Source organism: Phyllobates terribilis, unplaced genomic scaffold (assembly GCF_046119375.1).
Source record: "Phyllobates terribilis strain yellow unplaced genomic scaffold, ASM4611937v1 Scaffold_8__6_contigs__length_399053987, whole genome shotgun sequence".
Taxonomy (NCBI): Eukaryota; Metazoa; Chordata; class Amphibia; order Anura; family Dendrobatidae; genus Phyllobates; species Phyllobates terribilis.
Genome location: NW_027362768.1, coordinates 126,513,939 through 126,535,331, shown reverse-complemented (window position 1 = coordinate 126,535,331; position 21,393 = coordinate 126,513,939). Strand labels below are relative to the sequence as shown.

Genomic DNA, 21,393 nt, shown 5'->3' with positions numbered 1-21,393 from the left:
CATCTCCCAAAAAAAAAAAAAAATTGGGAGCAGTGTATCAATCATCGAAAACGTAGTGAACCTGCCCGGCGCCAGCACTTAGACCAACGCTGCTGAGAGGAAATTAAATTTATTCCCCCCGGAAGAGTTACGGTTTCAGTCATGCGGGTGGCGCCGGTTCAGTCAACGCTCTGTGTACAGTGTGATGGCTGTAACTGCGTCCCAACCACCGACTGACAGCCGACCCTAATGCAGAGCTGCTGTCAGTGTCGGGGCGCGGTTACAGCCGCCACGCTCTATACACAGAGCAGTGACTGGACCCACACCGGCGCCACCCCCATGACTGAAACCGGAACGCTACCAGGGAGAATAAAGTTAATTTCCTCCCGGCAGTGTAGGTTTAAGTGCCGCCGCCGGGCAGCTTCACAATGCTATTAACCTACAGAGTGACTCCATATCTGCAGGTTAACAGCTTTTTTTTTTTTTCAGATGAAAGATTCCCTTCAACTAAGGAGTACGCTTTAGGACAGCAGGAGAAAAAGTAGACAAAAACGGCAAGAATATTCAACTATCTGCACATGTTGTATCAAGGTAAGGATTTAACACGAGCACACTTTTGTAAGGCTTCGTTCACACGTCTGTATGCTATCAGTTTTATAAGCTGATAGCAAAAGGAGGATACACTATAGTCAATAGAGAAATTTGTGGTCAAAGCTCAACACATTCTAAATTGTGATTCGATAGCCATCTGAAGTAACCCGCAAAATGTAGGATTTACTGTACAGGACGTTTACCTGAAATAAGCCATGTCAAGCCAGATTACAGCAGTAGCCAAAGTCTCCCAAGTGAAGTAAAATGGGAACATAGTCTGGAAGTAGAAAGAGGAGATACTCAGGAATACCTACCTGACAAAACCACCGAGCCATCAACTTTACTGCACATGTTTACAACATCCGGCATATCTAGGAGGAGCTCCATGGTCGACCTGTAGTCCAAGGCCCTGTGCGGAAGGGGCGATCCGATCATCGAGCGATAATCATGCTCAAGTTCCTGAATACTGAGGCCAAGCTTGGAAGCGATCAGCAGAGAGCGCACATCCTTCTTCAGGGTTTGTAACACCCGATCCTTGTTCATTTCTGTGTAATAAAGGAAAGACTATTATAATTTCATTCCTCGTCTCAGCATAATGCATTATCATGTTGTTCTTTTTTTTCTCTCTTAATTCTCTGTGCCCTTATATAACCCACAGCTGTATCTGCAGGGAGGAATTACATACTCCTGAGTTTCAGGGGAAAATAGAGTGGAGTAAAAAGATTTGCAAGAACCCTGGTCCAACGCAAACCTTGGTAGTCCTTGGCCACCGGACAAGGGGAATGTGAACCTGCTCCTATCTGCGGCATCGCTGGTGCCTCTTCTGATTTATAGGCCCTTGCAACGTAATTTGTGACACGCCACAACATAATGAAGTTGCGACTCTTCTGATTATTAGTCCCCACTGGGGATGCTGCAGATAGTGGGAGTTTGCAGTGCTCCAGTCCGTCAGCCACACAGCACAGACATGGCTGCGGCACCAGGGTCCTGCGAATCTTTTTGCCCAACTTTAGTGATGAGCTGTAGAAGGAGAAAGCAGTACAGAAATGAAGCTGTGCCGATACATAAAAGACAGTGACGGCAGCAGCATCCCAGATATATACACATCTCACATCTATTATCAAGAGGGGCACAGTCAAAATAGAAAAGGCTGAAAGTGGAAAGCTGCAAAGTGCATACCACTGCAGCACCACTGAAAAAGAATAAGCAATGAAGTTGGAAGTATGAAATTTAAAAAATGTTAAAAGTCTCTAGGTGTTCGAAAAAAAATTTTTCAATATGAAGAGTAAAAGTGCATAGGGAAACACACATTGGTTATGGGCTGCTGCCAGAAGGCACACAGGACCAGCTCAGGTGGACAATCAGCTAAAGCAGTTTGTACAGTAGAAAAAAATACAAAAAAACATGAAATTAAAAGGGATCTTAAGAGAAACTAAACTCCCGAGCCCTGGGTCAGAGGCAAAATAACCAAACAACCATACAATGAAAAAAAGAGCGAAACAAAGAATGTTGACAATTCTGTCAATTGGAAAGATTTTACAGTGAGGGAAAAAAAAAATTAAGAAAAAATAATACTTTTCTTGTTTGTGGCTTTGCAGGTCACAGACACCTTGGTATTCTCCAAAGCGGTCCTTGGGGGGAGGTAACAAAAAGAAACAAAAACTTGTGGGCCCCTGCAGCCTGTAAAATCTTGTGACCTAAAGAGGCATCTGAGAATGTAAAAGTGTACAGGTGTGCACAGCCCTAAGTACAAAGTGGAAAATGTGAAGGATGACCAGGTGGCCACCTAACACACTTGTAGAGCAGGAGCACAATGACGCACAGTCCAGGAAGTGCTCAATGCAGTGCACCATGGCTCGGAATAGGGGCTCTTACCCCTTGAACTGGAGGCCATCACCAAGGCCGAACATAATTTATAAGTCAACTGGTAGTAATGGACCATCGGAAGAGAGGAGGAGAAAGTTAATCTTGTAACGTTCGAATAACATCCAAATAATGGAGGAAGGATTCTCCTAGATTGAGATGAGGAAGAGCAGAAGGAGGACTAGACGTCCTCATTTAGGTGGAAGGAGGAGATCACTTAGGCAAAAAGGATGGAGCTAGGTACCGCAATGTCTTAACTAAGGTGAAATGCAAAGAATGGAGTGTAAAAAAAAAAGCTAAGGGGTGGACACTAGGGCTGAAAATGTCCTTCAGTGGAAAAGTCACCCACGGAGGCCACTGCTGTAATTCCAAAGGTGCATTTGAGCTAAGAGTGGGAGCAGAGTGGTTCCCTATGGGCACTGAGGGGCGCAAGTGGGAATTCAGAGGTTGGCTTGGAGGATGTGTGATCCTACGCAGTCGCACCCACTGGATAAATAAGCCTAAACAGAGGGTAGGGACCCCCTCTGTCGGATGAGCACTAGTGGTGGAGGGAGCTGAGGGGACAGTATGAGAGGGGAATGAGATTGACATACTAATTTAAAGAGGGATACTCCCTTTCCTAGGATTACCTTCCCTTCAGCAAACAGATTGAAAAAAAATCAACCTGAGACCATGACCCCGATTCATTAAAACCGGAGATGTGCACGCTTGATTGGTGACTGTACTGGAGATATTGGAGTCAGACGCTCCTGATTCATATAGAGGAGCACACCTCATAATAAATTAGAAGCATCGGATAAGTGGCGTGCGTCTCCGTGTGAATTGCCCCTGACGTATTTGTGGTGTAAGGGACACCAAAGCTCGCCATGAATTAGACGAGTTGTGCGGTGTCACTCCCCGGGGACATCCGGCCATTCTGGCAGTCGGGTGAAACTATTGTGAAAACTCAGTGATTTTTCAGAACGATTTATGCCGGAATTCTGCCATGAATCAGGGCCGGTGTGCCTCCGCGGACTCGTCCGGAGCAGTCCCTGGCCAACATCTCCCAGCCCCTCTACGGTTGACTGACAGGTCTGTGTACACACACAGCAAGAAACCTGTCAGCAAAGAATGATCAGGGCAGGGAGAAGGCAGCTGGAAGAACACAAAGATGCAAATGGAAAGATGAATATGGCACAAAAAAAAATGCGGAGACCTGAAAGCGGCTATGACCAGAATGTACCATCAATGGCGGGCGGTTACACAGCAGCTCACCGCACTGCCAGTAATAAGGAAACTGTATAGCAGAGATCGATTTATATAAACCCCACACCCTGCCCCATAGCGGAGCGGTCTATTAGCGCCCCCATGTGATATCCCATAGGGGGATATGGGACAGACTCAGCACCACAACCACAGCTTGCACTGTGTATGTATGACTGCAATGTGACACTGATGTACAGCACTGGCAGAAGCAAAGCAGCAGAGGGCGCCATGTTGGGGAATAGCGACCACTTTGCGCCAGTGTTAGTAAATATCCCTCCCCGCAGTCCTGCAGCGGCAGGCAGGGCGCAAAGCTACGCAATAATGCACACAGAAGCGCTTACTGGACGCTACCGCCACTCCTCCGCCACACAGACACGGTATAGACTGCGCCTCCTGCTCCCAGCACCGCGGTGTCCTCCAGCGCGGGACTCGGCCTCGGCGAGATCACTCCGCCGCACTACCATGACCTCATTTTAGTTTGTGTAGAATTCTTCCGCGCTAATACAAATGGCGTCGGAATGGATTTTTTTTTTCCCTCTCGGTCCTCCTGCTCTCACATTATAACCACCCTCACATGAGGAAACCGGTAGGAGGAAGAAGGAGTGAAGTAAGTAGGGGGTCTCTTGTCAGGTGCTCAGTGGACAGGCTGGGATATCGTGTTTACGACCGTGTCTTGCTTTATGGCATCTTCTCAGCTATTGGTGCAGATTACTTAACCTTTTTTTTTTTTTAATTAATCCAATTAAATAACGTGTTCCAAAATACAAGTTAAGAAGCTCAATGTGAACCTAATGGCATAAAACATGGCAATAGGCAACACAGAGTGACTCCCCAATCATTGGCCTGAGAAGTCACATGACGTACTGACAGGCGGCTTCTCTCAGGACAATGATTGGCTGCAGCGGTCGTGTCAATGGTGATGTCATCCCTGCACCAGAGCGGCGCTAACTGGAATAGATGAGAATTGCCTCGTTATCATTGTCCGTGATGGAGCAAGAATTGTGCTACAATCTCATAGAAACTGCAGCAATTCATAAAGTCTGAATATACCCCTAACAAAGTTATCGGGGAGTTAAAGCGCTGCTCCACCCCGGCCCCGAAAAGTGATGACCTCCACCTCCTGCACTGAGAACAGTATCGAAGATCAGGCCAACAATACTGGACACCATGATGGAAATCAGATGGATCCTAATGGAGTCAATAGGGTCAATCGGCCGGTAATGGGGTCTGCCTGCGAGAGCTGTGGTTATTTTTGTTGTTCCGCTCTGATGCTGGGGTTAGGTCACCGGAGAATCCCCAGAGTTTTACCCTGAGGCCGGACAACCCCTTTTAAGCTTTAAAGGAAACCTGGGTGGTGAAGTATAGCGTAGCCGAGGAGTGACATGCTTGAAAATAAAACTTCAAGAATAGATTTCTCAAAAATGCCGCAATTAAATTCTCCCAAGTAAGGTATAAATGTAATAAGCGTTAGGCCACATTCACACGTTCAGTATTTGGTCAGTATTTTACATCAGTATTTATAAGCCAAAACCAGGAGTGGGTGATAAATACAGAAGTGGTGACGTGTTTCTATTATACTTTTCCTCTGATTGTTCCACCCCTGGTTTTGGCTTACAAATACTGATGTAAAATACTGAACGTGTGAACATGGCCTTAAAGGGGCTTTACTCTCACCCCTATATTCAGTGTTGAATATTCCGCTGAAGTTCTTTTTAACTGGTCCATTGTCAATGGATAAAAAAAATTCAGACATTGAAAAAAAAAAAATGGATGCAACTAAGATGACTCCTGAGAAGAAAAAAAATCTGCCTGTCTCAGATAGTAACAGGGATGTGTGAGCGCAGCCTAATAATAATCCTCACTTATATATCGCTAAGTATTCTGCAGCTCTAGCAAAAGAAGTAAAATGACAAGTGATCAGAACAAATTGGTTCTACAAACTACTCAATGGACAGTTGCTCCATATCTGGTGATCGGCCCTGACGGTTTAGCCCTGATATCCTATATGTTGGGAGTGAATCCTAATAATATACATGATGTATATGCTGTAAAAACTGCTCTTCTATTAAGAATGGAGGGGAGTAGAGATCTAATTTCTTAGCTATTTGTTCCCCGCTCTCCCCTGCTGTCCTTCCCACACAGAAAACCATCCAGTGCTAATGAGGGCTGGGAGCAAAGTGCACGGTCAGCGCCTGCGGTAATGATGACTCCTGTGCAATGACATTAACCCAATGCATCAGTGGTGATCCGGCATCTTGAGGGCTTGTTTGCACAACCGTATTATTCAATGGTTAATGGCTTTTTCCTCTCCTTCTTCCAAGAGTCATAACTATTTTATTGTTCTGCAAATAAGCCTTCAGATGGCTATGTTGGCAGGAAGAGTCGTAGTTTTGAATGACACCATTCATATTACCATACAGAGTATTGAAGTGTTGAAATAGCAAAAAAAAACCAAAACCTGACACTGCCATTGATTTTTGGGTTTTGTTTCTATATACAATATACAGTGTGTGTATATACAGTACAGACCAAAAGTTTGGACACACCTCATTTAAAGATCTTTCTGTATTTTCATGACTATGAAAATTGTACATTCACACTGAAGGCATCAAAACTATGAATTAACACATGTGGAATTATATACTTAACAAAAAAGTGTGAAACAACAGAAAATATGTCTTATATTCTAGGTTCTTCAAAGCAGCCACCTTTTGCTTTGATGACTGCTTTGCACACTCTTGGCATTCTCTTGATGAGCTTCAAGAGGTAGTCACCGGAAATGGTTTTCACTTCACAGGTGTGCCCTGTCAGGTTTAATAAGTGGGATTTCTTGCCTTATAAATGGGGTTGGGACCATCAGTTGTGTTGTGCAGAAGTCTAGTGGATACACAGCTGATAGTTCTACTGAATAGACTGTTAGAATTTGTATTATGGCAAGAAAAAAGCAACTAAGTAAAGAAAAACGAGTGGCCATCATTACTTTAAGAAATGAAGGTCAGTCAGTGCGAAAAATTGGGCAAACTTTGAAAGTGTCCCCAAGTGCAGTTGCAAAAACCATCAAGCGCTACAAAGAAACTGGCTCACATGAGGACCGCCCCAGGAAAGGAAGACCAAGAGTCACCTCTGCTTCTGAGGATAAGTTTATCCGAGTCACCAGCCTCAGAAATCGCAGGTTAACAGCAGCTCAGATTAGAGACCAGGTCAATGCCACACAGAGTTCTAGCAGCAGACACATCTCTTCAACAACTGTTAAGAGGAGACTTTGTGCAGCAGGCCTTCATGGCAAAATAGCTGCTAGGAAACCACTGCTAAGGACAGGCAACAAGCAGAAGAGACTTGTTTGGGATAAAGAACACAAGGAATGGACATTAGACCAGTGGAAATCTGTGCTTTGGTCTGATGAGTCCAAATTTGAGATCTTTGGTTCCAACCACCATGTGTTTGTGCGACGCAGAAAAGGTGAACGGATGGACTCTACATGCCTGGTTCCCACCGTGAAGCATGGAGGAGGAGGTGTGATGGTGTGGGGGTGCTTTGCTGGTGACACTGTTGAGGATTTATTCAAAATTGAAGGCATACTGAACCAGCATGGCTACCACAGCATCTTTCAGCGGCATGCTATTCCATCCGGTTTGCGTTTAGTTGGACCATCGTTTATTTTTCAACAGGACAATGACCCCAAATTCACCTCCAGGCTGTGTAAGGGCTATTTGACCAAGAGGGAGGTTGATGGGGTGCTACACCAGATGACCTGGCCTCCACAGTCACCAGACCTGAACCCAATCGAGATGGTTTGAGGTGAGCTGGACCGCAGAGTGAAGGCAAAAGGGCCAACAAGTGCTAAGCATCTCTGGGAACTCCTTCAAGATTGTTGGAAGACCATTTCCGGTGACTACCTCTTGAAGCTCATCAAGAGAATGGCAAGAGTGTGCAAAGCAGTCATCAAAGCAAAAGGTGGCTACTTTGAAGAACCTAGAATATAAGACATATTTTCAGTTGTTTCACACTTTTTTGTTAAGTATATAATTCCACATGTGTTAATTCGTAGTTTTGATGCCTTCAGTGTGAATGTACAATTTTCATAGTCATGAAAATACAGAAAAATATTTAAATAAGAAGGTGTGTCCAAACTCTTGGTCTGTACTGTATGTATGTATGTATATATATTTAACAAAACAAACTGTCTATATCCCAATTTTCTTAGATCTGTAATTTTTTGGGTAATGTTTTCTCGTTGAAGGACCTGTCTGAGTACTTGTTGTTGTTCTTGCATTTCACTTTTTCCCTTTTACAGTTTAGATTTAATTACTTTCATATTGTGACAGATTGGACTTTGATGGACCAACATTGCCTATTTTGTTCATCCAATAAAAACTACAGCTCGTTATGCAAAAAAACAAGCAGTCGCAGAACTTTGTACTCCGGCTTTCAGAATATGATGCAAAGAAAAAAATATTTAAAAAAAAAAATCTTTTTTTTTTTTGTACAAAGGTAATAAAACATCAAACAAAACTTGAATATCACTGAAATCGCATTAACTTGTACAATAAAACAGGATCTTTATTTATCCTGAACAGTCGATGCCAAAAAAAATGCAGGAATTGCTGTGTTTTTTTTTTTTATCTATTTTTTCCTACAAGAAAATAAAAAAATGTAACAACTGATTTTAAGGTCTTGTATACCCAAAAATAACACCAGTGAAAAGTACACTCCAAAAATAAGCTTTATGGAGCTCAGTTGATGGAAAAATGTTTAACTTATGGCTCTTAAAATATAACCACGCAAAAACAGATTTTTTTTTTTATTATACAAAAGTCATAAAACATAATTATGCTGACCTACAGATTAGAGTTAGCAGTTTATTTGTGCAAAAAATGTTAAAGTAAAATCTTTTTTATATATTTCTTCACATAAAATGTTAATTAAAGTTAGTTATTCCAGAATGGTGGCACAGACAAATACAACTGATCCTGCACAAAACAAGCCTATGGCAATGGAAAAAAATGGCTTCTTTTGATGATACAAAATAGAGGTGTAATAGGTATTAAGGCCAAATTAGGTCTTGTCCTTAAAGGGGGTGCTCATCCACAGAAGAAATTCAAGGCTCGGCCGCAGATTCTTCTACAAATCTGGGTCAGATTTTTCCGTGTTTACTAAGAGTGCACAAGGACAGATATTTGGGAGCGCTATATAATTTGCGTGGGCTGTCTGAAAAAGTTGGCATTGCGGACTGGTATAAGAAAAACCCAAGATGTACAATTTACTAAACATTCCCTTAATAAAATAGAACAAAATTTATAATGTTTTTCTTATAGCAGAAGAAATGTAGAATGGCTAAACTTCAGTGTGTGTATAATGAATGAGGAGGACTAGAACCTGGAATGTCACTGACTTTCACGCACTTTAATTACTGCTTGTCTTGCAACACGTCCCACCTGTCTGCATCCCATAAGTACACGGTGCAGCCCCCTCACTAATCACCACAGCGATGACTGAGCGGAGATCTCGCAGTTCTTCCAGAGAGCCCCCTCAAAAACAGAGGGACTGCACTGGCCAGGGGTCTAAAAGGGAAAAGAAAGGAAATCAAAGCTCAGGAAGATCCAAAAGTGAGAGGGTCAGAGAACCCCCAAAGAATACCGCTAAAGTATCTGCTGTCGTTGATGTGGACGATGTGGTGGCCTCAGATGAGGAGACAGAAATTATGGCTCTTCTGGAGGGTGAGCAGAAGGATGAAGGTATGGATTATGAACAGTCTGATCAATTTAATCATGATGAATAAATGCAGGATTGCTTTACACGGCACTGTATGCGGAGGGTCACATGTAGCCATCACTGCACAGTACTGTATGCGGAGGGTCACATGTAGCCGTCACTGCACAGTACTGTATGCGGAGGGTCACATGTAGGAGTCACTGCACAGCCTTGTTCTGACAGTCATAGCGGCTGTCAGATGAGAAAGTACGTGCACATTGACTGCTTATTGTTAATGCCCACAAGGTAGCTGCCATCAGCGGCTGTAAATTCCTGCTACTATAACAGATGGTCTACACTGTGTGCAGAATTATTAGGCAAGTTGTATTTTAGAGGATTATTTTTATTATTGATCAACAATTATGTTCTCGATCAACCCAAAAGACTCAAATATCCAAGCTTAATATTTTTGGAAGTTGGAGTGTTTTTTTTTAGATTTGGCTATCTTAGGAGGATATCTGTTTGTGCAGGTAACTATTACTGTTCAGAATTATTAGGCAACTTAATAAAAACCAAATATAATCCCATCGCACTTGTTTATTTTCACCAGGTAAACCAATATCCGTGCACAAAATTTAGAAATAAACATTTCTGACATGCAAAAACAAAAACCAAAAAAATTAGTGATCAGTATAGCCACCTTTCTTTATGATGACATTCAATAGCCTTCCATCCATAGATTCTGTCAGTTGCTTGATCTGTTTTCGATCAACATTGCGTGCAGCAGCCACTACAGCCTCCCAGATACTGTTCCGAGAGGTGTACTGTTTTCCCTCCCTGTAGATCTCACATTTTATGATGGACCACATGTTCTCTATGGGGTTCAGATTAGATGAACAAGGGGGCCATGTCATTATTTTTTCTTCTTTTAGACCTTTACTGGCCAGCCACGCTATGGAGTAGTTGGATGCATGTGATGGAGCATTGTCCTGCATGAAAATCATGTTTTTCTTGAACGATACCGACTTCTTCCTGTACCACTGCTTGAAGAAGTTGTCTTCCAGAAGCTGGCAGTAGGTCTGGGAGTTGAGCTTTACTCCATCCTCAACCCGAAAAGGTCCCACAAGTTCATCTTTGATGATACCAGCCCATACTAGTACCCCACTTCCACCTTGCTGGCATCTGAGTCGGAGTGGAGCTCTCTGCCCTTTACTGATCCAGCCTCTGGCCCATCCATCTGGCCCATCAAGAGTCACATTTCATCAGTCCATAAAACCTTTGGAAAATCAGTCTTAAGATATTTCTTGACCCATTCTTGACGTTTTATCTTATGTTTCTTGTTCAAAGGTGGTCGTTTTTTAGCCTTCCTTACCTTGGCCATGTGCCTGAGTATCGCACACCTTGTGCTTTTTGATACTTCAGTAACGTTGCAGCTCTGAAATATGGCAAAACTGGTGGTGAATGGCATCTTGGCATCTTCACGCTTGATTGTCCTCAATTCATGGGCAGTTATTTTGAGCCTTTTTTGGCCAACACGCTTCTTGCGACCCTGTTGGCTATTTGCCATGAAACGCTTGATTGTTCGGTGATCACGCTTCAAAAGTTTGGAAATTTCAAGACTGCTGCATCCCTCTGCAAGACATCTCACTATTTTGGACTTTTCAGAGCCCGTCAAATCTCTCTTCTGACCCATTTTGCCAAAGGAAAGGAAGTTGCCTAATAATTAAGCACACCTTATATAGGGTGTTGATGTCATTAGTCAACACCCCTCCTCATTACAGAGATGCACATCACCAGATTTACTTAATTGGTAGTTGGCTCTCAAGCCTATGCAGCTTGGAGTAGGACAACATGTATAAAAAGTATCATGTGATCAAAATACTCATTTGCCTAATAATTCTGCACACAGTGTATACCAGGTTTGAGTATATCAGTTATAGCCCTGCAAATGCAGTTGGCAAAGATGTTGCCCCATCAGGACATGAGCACCTGTTAAATTGATGAGAAACTCTTTGCTACCAATATGTCCAGTTTACATTTTGCATTTGGATAATTTTATTTTTTTTTATACTTGGGGCTAAAAATAATTTTAGCAATTGGTTTTCATTAAACAGTTTGCACTGTTTGCCTTTATAGCCTTTGTATAGCACTGTCTATAGCTTTCTGCAAAATCCATCAGTGAGCTCGTTCGGACAGGAGAGTTTGTAACCCTTTTATCACTCATTTTCTGAGCTTTCAGCTGATTTATGACCACAGACCTCATCCAAGTTGAATGTGCAGGAGAAGAAAAAGTCTGTAAAAGCCAAAGAGTGCACCATTTTTAATTAAATCTAATTGTAAAAATAATTTCTAGCACGAAATACATGAATTTAAGCAAAAAAAGAAAAAAAAAAAAGAAATGACTTAAAATGTGAACATCTCCCTTTTTAAGTCAAAGCCAGGAATAGATCTGAAAGCCTAAGACTCACAATGCGTTGTATTGTACACTGCTCAAAAAAATAAAGGGAACACTCAAATAACACTTCCTAGATCTGAATGAATGAAATATTCTCATTGAATACTTTGTTCTGTACAAAGTTGAATGTGCTGACAACAAAATCACACAAAAATCATCAATGGAAATCAAATGTATTAACCAATGGAGGCCTGGATTTGGAGTCACCCCCAAAATTAAAGTGGAAAAACACACTACAGGCTGATCCAACTTTGATGTAATGTCCTTTAAAACAAGTCAAAATGAGTCTCAGTATTGTGTGTGGCCTCCACGTGCCTGTATGACCTCCCTACAATGCCTGGACATGCTCCTGATGAGGTTGCGGATGGTCTCCTGTGGGATCTCCTCCCAGACCTGGACTAAAGCATCCGCCAACTCCTGGACAGTCTGTGGTGCAACGTGATCTTGGTGGATGGAGCGAGACATGATGTCCCAGATGTGCTCAATCGGATTCAGGTCTGGGGAACGGGCGGCCAGTCCATAGCTTCAATGCCTTCATCTTGCAGGAACTGCTGACACACTCCAGCCACATGAGGTCTGGCATTGTCCTGCATTAGGAGGATCCCAGGGCCTACCGCACCAGCATATGGTCTCACAAGGGGTCTGAGGATCTCATCTCGGTACCTAATGGCAATCAGACTACCTCTGGCGAGCACATGGGGAGCTGTGCGGTCCTCCAAAGGTATGCCACCCCACACCATTACTGACCCACTGCCAAACCGGACATGCTGAAGGATGTTGCAGGCAAGAGATCGCTCTCCACGGCGTCTCCAGACTCTGTCACATCTGTCACATGTGCTCAGTGTGAACCTGCTTTCATCTGTGAAGAGCACAGGGTGCCAGTGGCGACTTAACCAATACTGGTGTTCTGTGGCAAATGCCAAGCGTCCTGCACAATTTTGGGCTGTGAGCACATCCCCCATCTGTGGATGTCGGGCCCTCATACCACCCTCATGGAGTCGGTTTCTAACAGTTTGTGCAGACACATACACATTTGTGGCCTGCTGGAGGTCATTTTGCAGGGCTCTGGCAGTGCTCCTCCTGTTCCTCCTTGCACAAAGGCGGAGGTAGCGGTCCTGCTGCTGGGTTGTTGCCCTCCTACGGCCCCCTCCACGTCTCCTGGTGTACTGGCCTGTCTCCTAGTAGCGCCTCCAGCCTCTGGACACTACGCTGACAGACACAGCAAACCTTCTTGCCACAACTCGCATTGATGTGCCATCCTGGATGAGCTGCACTACCTGAGCAACTTCTGTGGGTTGTACTGTAGACACCGCCTCATGCTACTGTACCTCTAGGGGTGAGAGCAATGCCAAAATGACAAAGTGACCAAAACAGCCAAAAAGGATGAGAACAGAGAAATGGTCTGTGGTCACCACCTGCAGAACCACTCCTTTATAGGGGGTATCTTGCTAATTGGCTATCATTTCTACCAGTTGTCTGTTCCATTTGCACAACAGCAGGGGAAACTGATTCTCAATCAGTGTTGCTTCATAACTGGACAGGTAGATTTCACAGAAGTGTTATTAACTTGGAGTTACATTGTGTTGTTTAAGTGTTCCCTTTATTTTTTTGAGCAGTGTATGTTCCTGCTCCATGTAGGATGCCCTTTTTATGTAGATGCCATGTTAATATGTTGTATAGCTGATATGTAGCAATAGCATCCATGCCCTTCTGCTTATATTCCACTACCTACATTTCCAGCCGTGAAGCCGACAGGTCTCAGACTATGTGAAGTGCTGCTCACCTTCTGCGGTGTGCTGCTGGTCATCCTCACCCTCCCTCTCTCCATCTGGTTTTGCTTTAAGGTGAGTGTTAATAGCAGTGCTAATAATTAGCCCTACAAATTTATGTACATTTTCACATTTCATCATTCAACAACATTGAATCCCAGTATATCTGACGCCTTCCTATCCCATAATGGAAATGTATAACATCAGCAGCGATCGGTTGCGGCACCAGGTGCATTTTTTGTATAACTATCTTCTGGGAACATGTAAAGAGAGGAGAGAACAAGGCGCAATGGGTGACTCAGTATTGCAATTGTTAGAGGGGTGTGGGGATGGCTACTAACCTTATGAAGTTGTGCACCTCTGCACAACCCCAGTGTAAAGCTCCACAAGCTCCGCTCTGTTAGTGGCTGTGATCTAATTCCAGCGGCGTTCACAGATCCTGATCTCACGGTGGTGGATCACGTGGTCAGGTTAGTTGCATGTAACGCCGAGAAGGACGCCCAGCTTCACCAACACCCCCGGCAGCGTTCCGGAGGGGTTAGGGCCGCGCAGCTTGGAAAACCAGGGTTGTAATTCTAATTAAATTGCTCCCACAGGTGAAAGAACAATTAATTAAAGGAAGCTCTACCGCACCCCAACAGGGGGAAAGGGACAATCAGTAAATGTGAATAGCGGTACCAGAGCGCCAATAACAAGGCAAAAATATTAAAAGGACTGATTTATTAATACACACAACGCGTTTCGGTGGACAGCAAACGATCCTTATATACATTTGACCAGGTATACAATTACTTCAAAGGGGCGGGGCCAGATACAAAGTAATTGTATACCTGGTCAAATGTATATAAGGATCAATTGTTTTCTGCTTGTCACACCTGATGAAGGTGGCTGTGTCCACCGAAACGCGTTGTGTGTATTAATAAATCAGTCCTTTTAATATTTTTGCCCTGTTTTTGGCGCTCTGGTACCGCTGTTCACATTTACTGATTATCTTCTGAGAACAATCAGTGTGAGATATGTGGTGGCTGCAGCCTAGTGTAGAGCTCCCACCAACCCAGTATTAATGGCCTTTTTTGGGGGGTCCTACGTTACCAATAAAAGGGATAAAAAACAAACAAACTGTGGAATAAATAGAAAACAAACAAACCAAACTGCTATATCTATGCCCGCATATATTAAAACTGTATAAAATGTGACATGGATAAACATGGTATCTGGAGACGTTCATCTCTTATTTTTTAAACTGCAGTGAAAAATAAAGCACAATTTGGACTAGTAGTCACAGACAGCAATGATACTCTTATCTCAGTGCATTCTCCTGTAAGTGGTTTTCTAAGGCTCGTACATTTATTACAGTATTATAATCTACATTTCAACGTTTATCTGTCCCTTACAGGTTTTGAGAGAATATGAACGTGCTGTAATATTTCGGCTGGGACGCTTGCTGCAAGGCCGGGCCAGAGGGCCTGGTAATAAAGCCTTCCTCTTATTATTTACCATACATTGTATCACCACACTTCCTGTTGTTACATTATGTGTTATATGTATCTTTCTTATAGTGCCTGGGTGGCCAGGAATTGCCATGTAGAAGAGAAGCACAAAAACATATTAATGTCGAATTTGTATGGAGTCCGACTCCCTGCACCTATCAAAAGAATAGGGGCTGTCCTGCAGCACCCGGCAGCAGCGGCTACACATTGAGTGGAGTCGCACTTTGCTGCTCCATTCACAATATTTACATCTAGCCATCGGCGGAGTAAATAACGACTGATAGGTGGGAGTCCCGGATGTCTGACGCCAATGATCGGATATTGGTGACCTAACTACCCTTTGGATAGGTCATCAATATGCCATGCATGGACAACTCCTTTTAAGGGGAACCGGTCACCAGTTTTTTCCATCTCTGAACTAAGACTAGCAGTGTTTCATTCCATAAAGGGGTATATAACCCAACTCCTCCTGTATACACCTTTTCCCCAAAACCTTTTGAAACTCTCCCGCGCTCTATGTAAATTTTGCCGGTCCGGTCCGTTGGGCGTGCTTGCGGAGGTGTCTATCCCTCCTCCCAGCTTCTGATCGCCGTACTCCTGCTCTGATTGGTGTGGATGATGCCTCCTGTGTCCTCCACATAGTCTGGCAAAAATCTTGCGCCTGCGCACTTTGCTCTGCCCTACTGCGGGCACAGCCTAAAACATAAGTACGCCTGCAGGGGGAGCCAGGGCGCTATGTACCCCTTTTATGGAATGCAGCACAGGTGCTGATTGAGGTGCTAGTCTTGGTTAAGATCTAAAAAAAACTGGTGACAGGTTCCCTTTAGGAGGATGCAGCTCTACATAAGCTCTGCATCTCCTTTATGCACATGATTGATGAGGATCCAAGAGGTGAGCTAATAACACCAACCATCACTTTATAAGATAAAAAATTACAAACTATTGGCATTAGTACAAGAAAACCAGCATGTGTGAATGATGCCTTGTAACTGCAGTGCTAGTTATCCTAAGGCCAGAAATTAAGGATCATTTAAAATTACACAATGTGCAGCATTTACTTGGCGCTAAACGCCCATTTTTCCAGTTTTATTTTTGCGGGTTTTTTAGTGCAAATTACATGCCCATTACATGTTTTATTGGCTAAAAACATTACAAACACGTTTGCATGGTTTTTTGTTTTTTTTCTTCTCCATGGCTTTCGACAGGTGAAAAAAAAAAAAAACCCACTGAAACTGACCTGCTGGAGATTTAAGAAACGCTGCACTTCTCAAATTGAGTCAGGAAAAAAAAAACAAGTGTGTGCATGAGATTACCGAAATCGCATAGCCTTTTCTGGTACTGTTTGAAGCAGCTTTTAACCCCTTCACAACCTTTGACGTATATTTACTTCTAAGGTCGTGTCCCTGCCTTTGATGATGGCTTGCACGCCGAGCCCACATCTTTCTCCACGTGACTGATTTAATCGTTCACCAAGTAACTTTACGGGACTCCACCCACAGCTGTCAATCACTGACAGCGGGAATTAACGCACGCAGGCTGGAAACTCATCATTAATCCCGCCCATTGGCGCTCCTGTTACGTGATCACGGGGGGCCGATGGGTTGTCATAAGTTGAGGGTCTGCAGAAGACCCTGGTACCTGTCATTATGAATCTCCTGTGAACGCATGTTCATAGGAGGGCATAATTGCTGCTGTACATAGCAGGGCTGAAGTCCTGCCATGTGTAGCACAAGCGATCGGATGAAGCCTCCTAAGGGTGCTATTTAAGTCAGTAAAAAGTGTGGGGGGAAGGTTTTAAAAATATGAAAAAAAAAAACCCCGTTCAAATCACCCCCCTTTTGCCTCATTGAAAATAAAACAAAAAAATACACATATTTGGTATCGCTGAGTTCAGAAACGCCCGATCTATCAAAATGTTAAATAAATTAATCTGATTGGGAAAAATAAAAGAAATAAAATCAAAACACGAGAATTACGTTTTTGGTCACCGCAACATTGCAATAAAATGCAATAAGAGGTGATCAAAACATTGTATCTAACCCAATATGGTATCAATAATAACATCAGCTCGGCGCGCAAAAATTAAGCCGTCACCCAGCCCCAGATTAAGAAAAATGAAAACGTTAGGGGTCTCGGAAAATGGCGACACAAGAAAAAAATTTTTTTTTTCTTACGAATTTTTTTTTTTTTTTTTCTTTATAGCAAGGTCAATTTTACCATATAGTGAGCATGGTAAATAAAAACCCTAGAAACAATTGTGGAATTTTACTTTTATTTTTTTTTGCAGTCTCACCACATTTGTAATTTTTCTTTCCCCATTTTCCAGTACACTATATGGTAAAATCAATGATGTCATTCAAAAGTACAACTCGTCCTGCAAAAAAACAAGCCCCCATATAGCTATATTGACTGAAAAATAAAGGCTCTTGGAAGAAGGGGAGGAAAAAATGGAAAACCACAAGGTCATGAAGGGCTTAATTTGCATTAAAAAATGCTGCATGTGAACATAGCCTTAGGCTGGTTTTCAAACACTTGAGTTTCACTTAGTCACTAGATTTTTCATGACATTTTCAGTGATTTTTAAATGTATTTTTTTTATAAGAAATATTGTGTTTCCTCAACGGTCATTATAACTTGATATGCAATTATATTCAGGAATACCTTTAATCCGTGTCTCCTGGTACTATGAAGAGACCATTGTCAACTGTAATATAGTATAATGCACAATATAATTTCCTAGTAATGTAAGGCGGTGACACCATTTTTTTTTCTTCCCAGGGATCTTCTTTTATCTCCCTATGTTGGACAAATTTACCAAATTAGACTTCCGTATAAAGACTTTTGAGGTTCCTTTTCACCAGGTAAGTCTATGTTGGCACTTTGCTTAGGGTATATATGTCTACATGGCATTTTTGGGTAATATCTCTGGAAGTTGTCTGCATTGTTCATATTTGCTTTGTATTCGATAGTTTTGATAGCCATTAAAATGGTTTGTTAAAGTGGATCTGTTACCTACAGTAAATATGCAGTGATGGGACAACATACTACAAGAAGACCATGGTGATGTCCAGACATCAGTGATGCCTGAAGGATCCTCACGGGTATAATGAGGTCCATTGGGTTTCATAGTGTTATTATACTTATTTTCCTGCTTTTTCGACAGAATATATTGCGCCTTCAAATCAAATCTAAACCTGCAGGGGTAGAAAACTGCATTTTTTTTTTTTTTTTTTTCTTGCGCCTTATTTTTTTCCTATCAAACAATTTGCCTAAATGTTTTTTTTTCTCCTTTTTTCTCCTTAATTAGATTATCACTAAAGATCTAGTCACCTTGGAGGTGGATGCAATTTGTTACTATCGCTTAGAAAACGCTGCTCTGTTCTTAACCAGTGTGAGCAATATCGTCAGTGCCCTGCGGCTACTGATCCAGAGCACGACAAAGCGTCTCCTGGCACACAGGGCTTTCATAGATATCTTACTGGAAAGAAAAAGCATCGGGGAGGAAGTGAAGGTGAGAACATCATCTATAGGTTACACCAAACATATCCCGCATGTTAATGTCCTAAGGAACGCAAATCTGCTGATTCCTGTTTTTATGGAAAACTTGGCCCACATTCTAAGACACCGATAACTATATAGATTTGTAACAATACTTCAATAAGTTTTACTTTAGCTTCTTGGAAAGGATGCTTTAAGATTGAGTAATTGTTTTTTTTCATAAATTAGAGCTCTGTCCCATGACATGCAGGTTATATTTTACTTAAAGGGTATAGATGTTGGCAGAATGGATGGAAAGGAGCCAATAAAGAATTTAAGTGAAAAAGGGCTGAGCTTCAAAACCAGACACATCAGCAGAACCAGACACATCAGCAGAACCAGACACATCAGCAGAACCAGACACATCAGCAAAAACAGGTGCTGATCAGCAGCGGTATTGGGTGATGGCCAAGCAATACAAATTGATAGATTTTCCTTAAAATAGGTCATCAATGCTAAACCCCTTCATGACATTGCGATTTTCCATTTTTTTTCTTTTTTGTTTTTTTTCCTCCCCTTCTTCCAAGAGCCACAACTTTTTTTTTTTTTCTGTCCACATAGCCATATGTAGAAAAATTCCAAGTGCTTTGAAATTGCAAAAAAGTGCAATTCCACAGTTATTTTTTGGATTTATTTATTTACTATGTTCACTATATGGTAAAACTGACTTGGCAATATGAGTCTCCAGGTCAGTAGGAGTAAGCAGATACCAAACCTGTAGTTTTTTAAGTAGTAAAAAATTTTTTGGAAATGTGTGAAAAAATAAATGTTGCTTTTGTTGCCATTTCCGAGATCCATAATATTTTCATTTTCAGAATTGTTAAAGCACCAACTGTCATTTCCATCATCTTCCATCCATTCTGCCACCATCTATACCTTTTGTAAGTACAGTGCATTGGATATCTTGTGGGAAATGTCATTTAAGAGCAGAAATAGATTTCAGTGGTGATGAGAATTATAAGTAACCTTATGTCACACACTGTGTTAATTATGTAAGCGTAAATAACTTGTGGAAAAGAATGATTTTACCTCTTTACAGGTCGCACTGGATGCTGTGACATGTCGTTGGGGGATCAAAGTAGAGAGAATAGAAATGTAAGTGTGAACAAGGGAAGTACTGGGGAACAAAAATAAATGCTAAAACTCCAGAGGGTATTACTAGAAACCATTAAGCCATACCTCCTGATCTGTGACCTAACGTCCCAGAATGGAGGGGGAGCACCGAGGAGCAGCTCCAACGTCACATTCAATAGCAGGTGCTGCCAGGATTACACACAATTCTATGTATGTTAGCTTTGTAGTTTATGAAGGCATGCCCATGAAAATATTATTTTACTCACTTATAGAGCGCCATTATTTCCACATTGCTTTACAGACAATATCATCACTGTCCCCATTGGGGCTCACAATCTAGATTCCCTATCAGTATGTCTTTGGAGTGTGAGAGGCAACTGGAGAACCAGGAGGAAACCCACACAAACACAGGGAGGACATACACACTCCTTGCAGATGTTGTCCTTGGTGGGATTTGAACCCAGGACCCCAGCACTCCAAAGCAACAATGCTAACCACTAATTATTTATTTCCCTGGAGTACACCTTTTAAATTACAGAGCCTCTGCACCTGTTCACAATGTAGACAAGTGCACCACATGAACAAAGTCACGTCTGCAAATTTAGAAGATCGGTCTAAAAAATCCCATGATCATATGAGCATTTCATATATGCATATAATTTTATTTATGTTTAAAGCAGCCCCCTATACATTCAGTATAACCCGTGTGTAAATAATTTAGACCTCTGCTCTTTCTGGGCTTTTGGATGCATGGGGAGTGAGCTGTCAGTCACTGATAGGACCGCCCACTGGGCCCAAAAGCCCAGAAAGAGCACAGGATTAAATTATTTAAACACAGGTTATACTGAATGTTTTTTTTTTTCACAAAACTATGTATCACTGTGCTCAGCTTCCCCTTCTCTATAACATGGTGCTGCAGATTGGACTGCATTTTCTGTACTGGAAAATTGTAATCTGTAATAATCTTTTACCAGATGATGTACCTGGATTTAGCGGTTCGTTTCTTCACTGCTCTTTGGAACCAAAGCTTTTTTTTTTTTATCATTTTGCTATTATGTTCCACAATCTATAAAATTATTTCCTTATAATTTTGTGACATTTTTGCTCCTCTCTTTAGTAAAGATATTAATCTTCCTGAAGAAGTTAAGCAGTCACTGGCTGCAGAAGCTGAAGCACAAAGGCATGCTAAAGTAAAGGTAAGGAGAATGATGACCAATGAAATGTACACTTTTTGTATGGCCTAGTCCGTTTTTTATATTCTAAACATTTTTTTTTGTGTGACAGATTCTTGCAGCGGAATGTGAAAAAACTGTGTCGGAGTCACTCAAACTTGCAGCGGAGAGTTTATCGGGATCGCCCACAGCAGTTCAGCTGCGGTATCTTCACACATTACAATGTATGACATCTGAAAAACCCGCCACCTTCCTTGTACCGTTTCCCTTTGATCTCATGAACCTCAATATTCTGCCAAACTTGCAGGCAAATAATGCGAAGATAGATTTGCCCAAATCTGACACTGAAGCAGACCAGGATACTAAGAAGGATTCTCCAATGCTCTAATAAAGTCATTAAATATATAGGGACCTGTACAGAAACAAAAGCAGACACAAAGTGGAGGTGCCGAAATGAAATCCATTTTTACATATTGTTAACGCCTACGCCTTTTTGCCTTACAAGTTGAGGAAACAATCTTTATCTT

The 21,393-nt window shown here is 42.2% G+C and overlaps 2 protein-coding genes across 4 annotated transcripts in view; one reads left to right on the top strand and one right to left on the bottom strand.

Moving 5' to 3' along the window:
- The window catches only part of TDRD5 (tudor domain containing 5), a 52,311-nt gene extending 48,162 nt beyond the window's left edge, over positions 1–4,149 (bottom strand). For all 3 annotated transcript variants that reach the window (XM_073642598.1, XM_073642601.1, XM_073642600.1), the window contains exons 1-2: positions 4,020–4,149; positions 885–1,115 (exon numbers count right to left, since the gene is read on the bottom strand). In XM_073642598.1, the coding sequence (XP_073498699.1) occupies positions 885–1,113 (229 nt within the window). In that variant the 5' untranslated portion in view covers positions 1,114–1,115; positions 4,020–4,149. The remainder of the gene's footprint in view (positions 1–884; positions 1,116–4,019) is intronic.
- Positions 4,150–9,090: 4,941 nt separating this feature from the next.
- Positions 9,091–21,254, top strand: NPHS2 (NPHS2 stomatin family member, podocin). The gene is made up of 8 exons (XM_073642597.1): positions 9,091–9,413; positions 13,565–13,668; positions 14,990–15,062; positions 17,862–17,944; positions 18,391–18,594; positions 19,660–19,715; positions 20,812–20,890; positions 20,979–21,254. The coding sequence occupies exons 1-8, from the start codon at positions 9,167–9,169 to the stop codon at positions 21,252–21,254; spliced, it is 1,122 nt and encodes a 373-aa protein (XP_073498698.1). The 5' UTR covers positions 9,091–9,166.
- The last annotated feature ends 139 nt before the right edge of the window (positions 21,255–21,393 follow it).

What these genes read in the sequence shown, in the direction of transcription:
- NPHS2 (XM_073642597.1), top strand. Translation starts at nt 9,167, where the DNA reads ATGACTGAGCGGAGATCTCGCAGTTCTTCCAGAGAGCCCCCTCAAAAA. An exon ending in GGGTGAGCAGAAGGATGAAG is followed by an intron (nt 9,414 to 13,564) that starts GTATGGATTATG and finishes CTACATTTCCAG; the next exon opens with CCGTGAAGCCGACAGGTCTC. An exon ending in AAAGGCATGCTAAAGTAAAG is followed by an intron (nt 20,891 to 20,978) that starts GTAAGGAGAATG and finishes TTTGTGTGACAG; the next exon opens with ATTCTTGCAGCGGAATGTGA.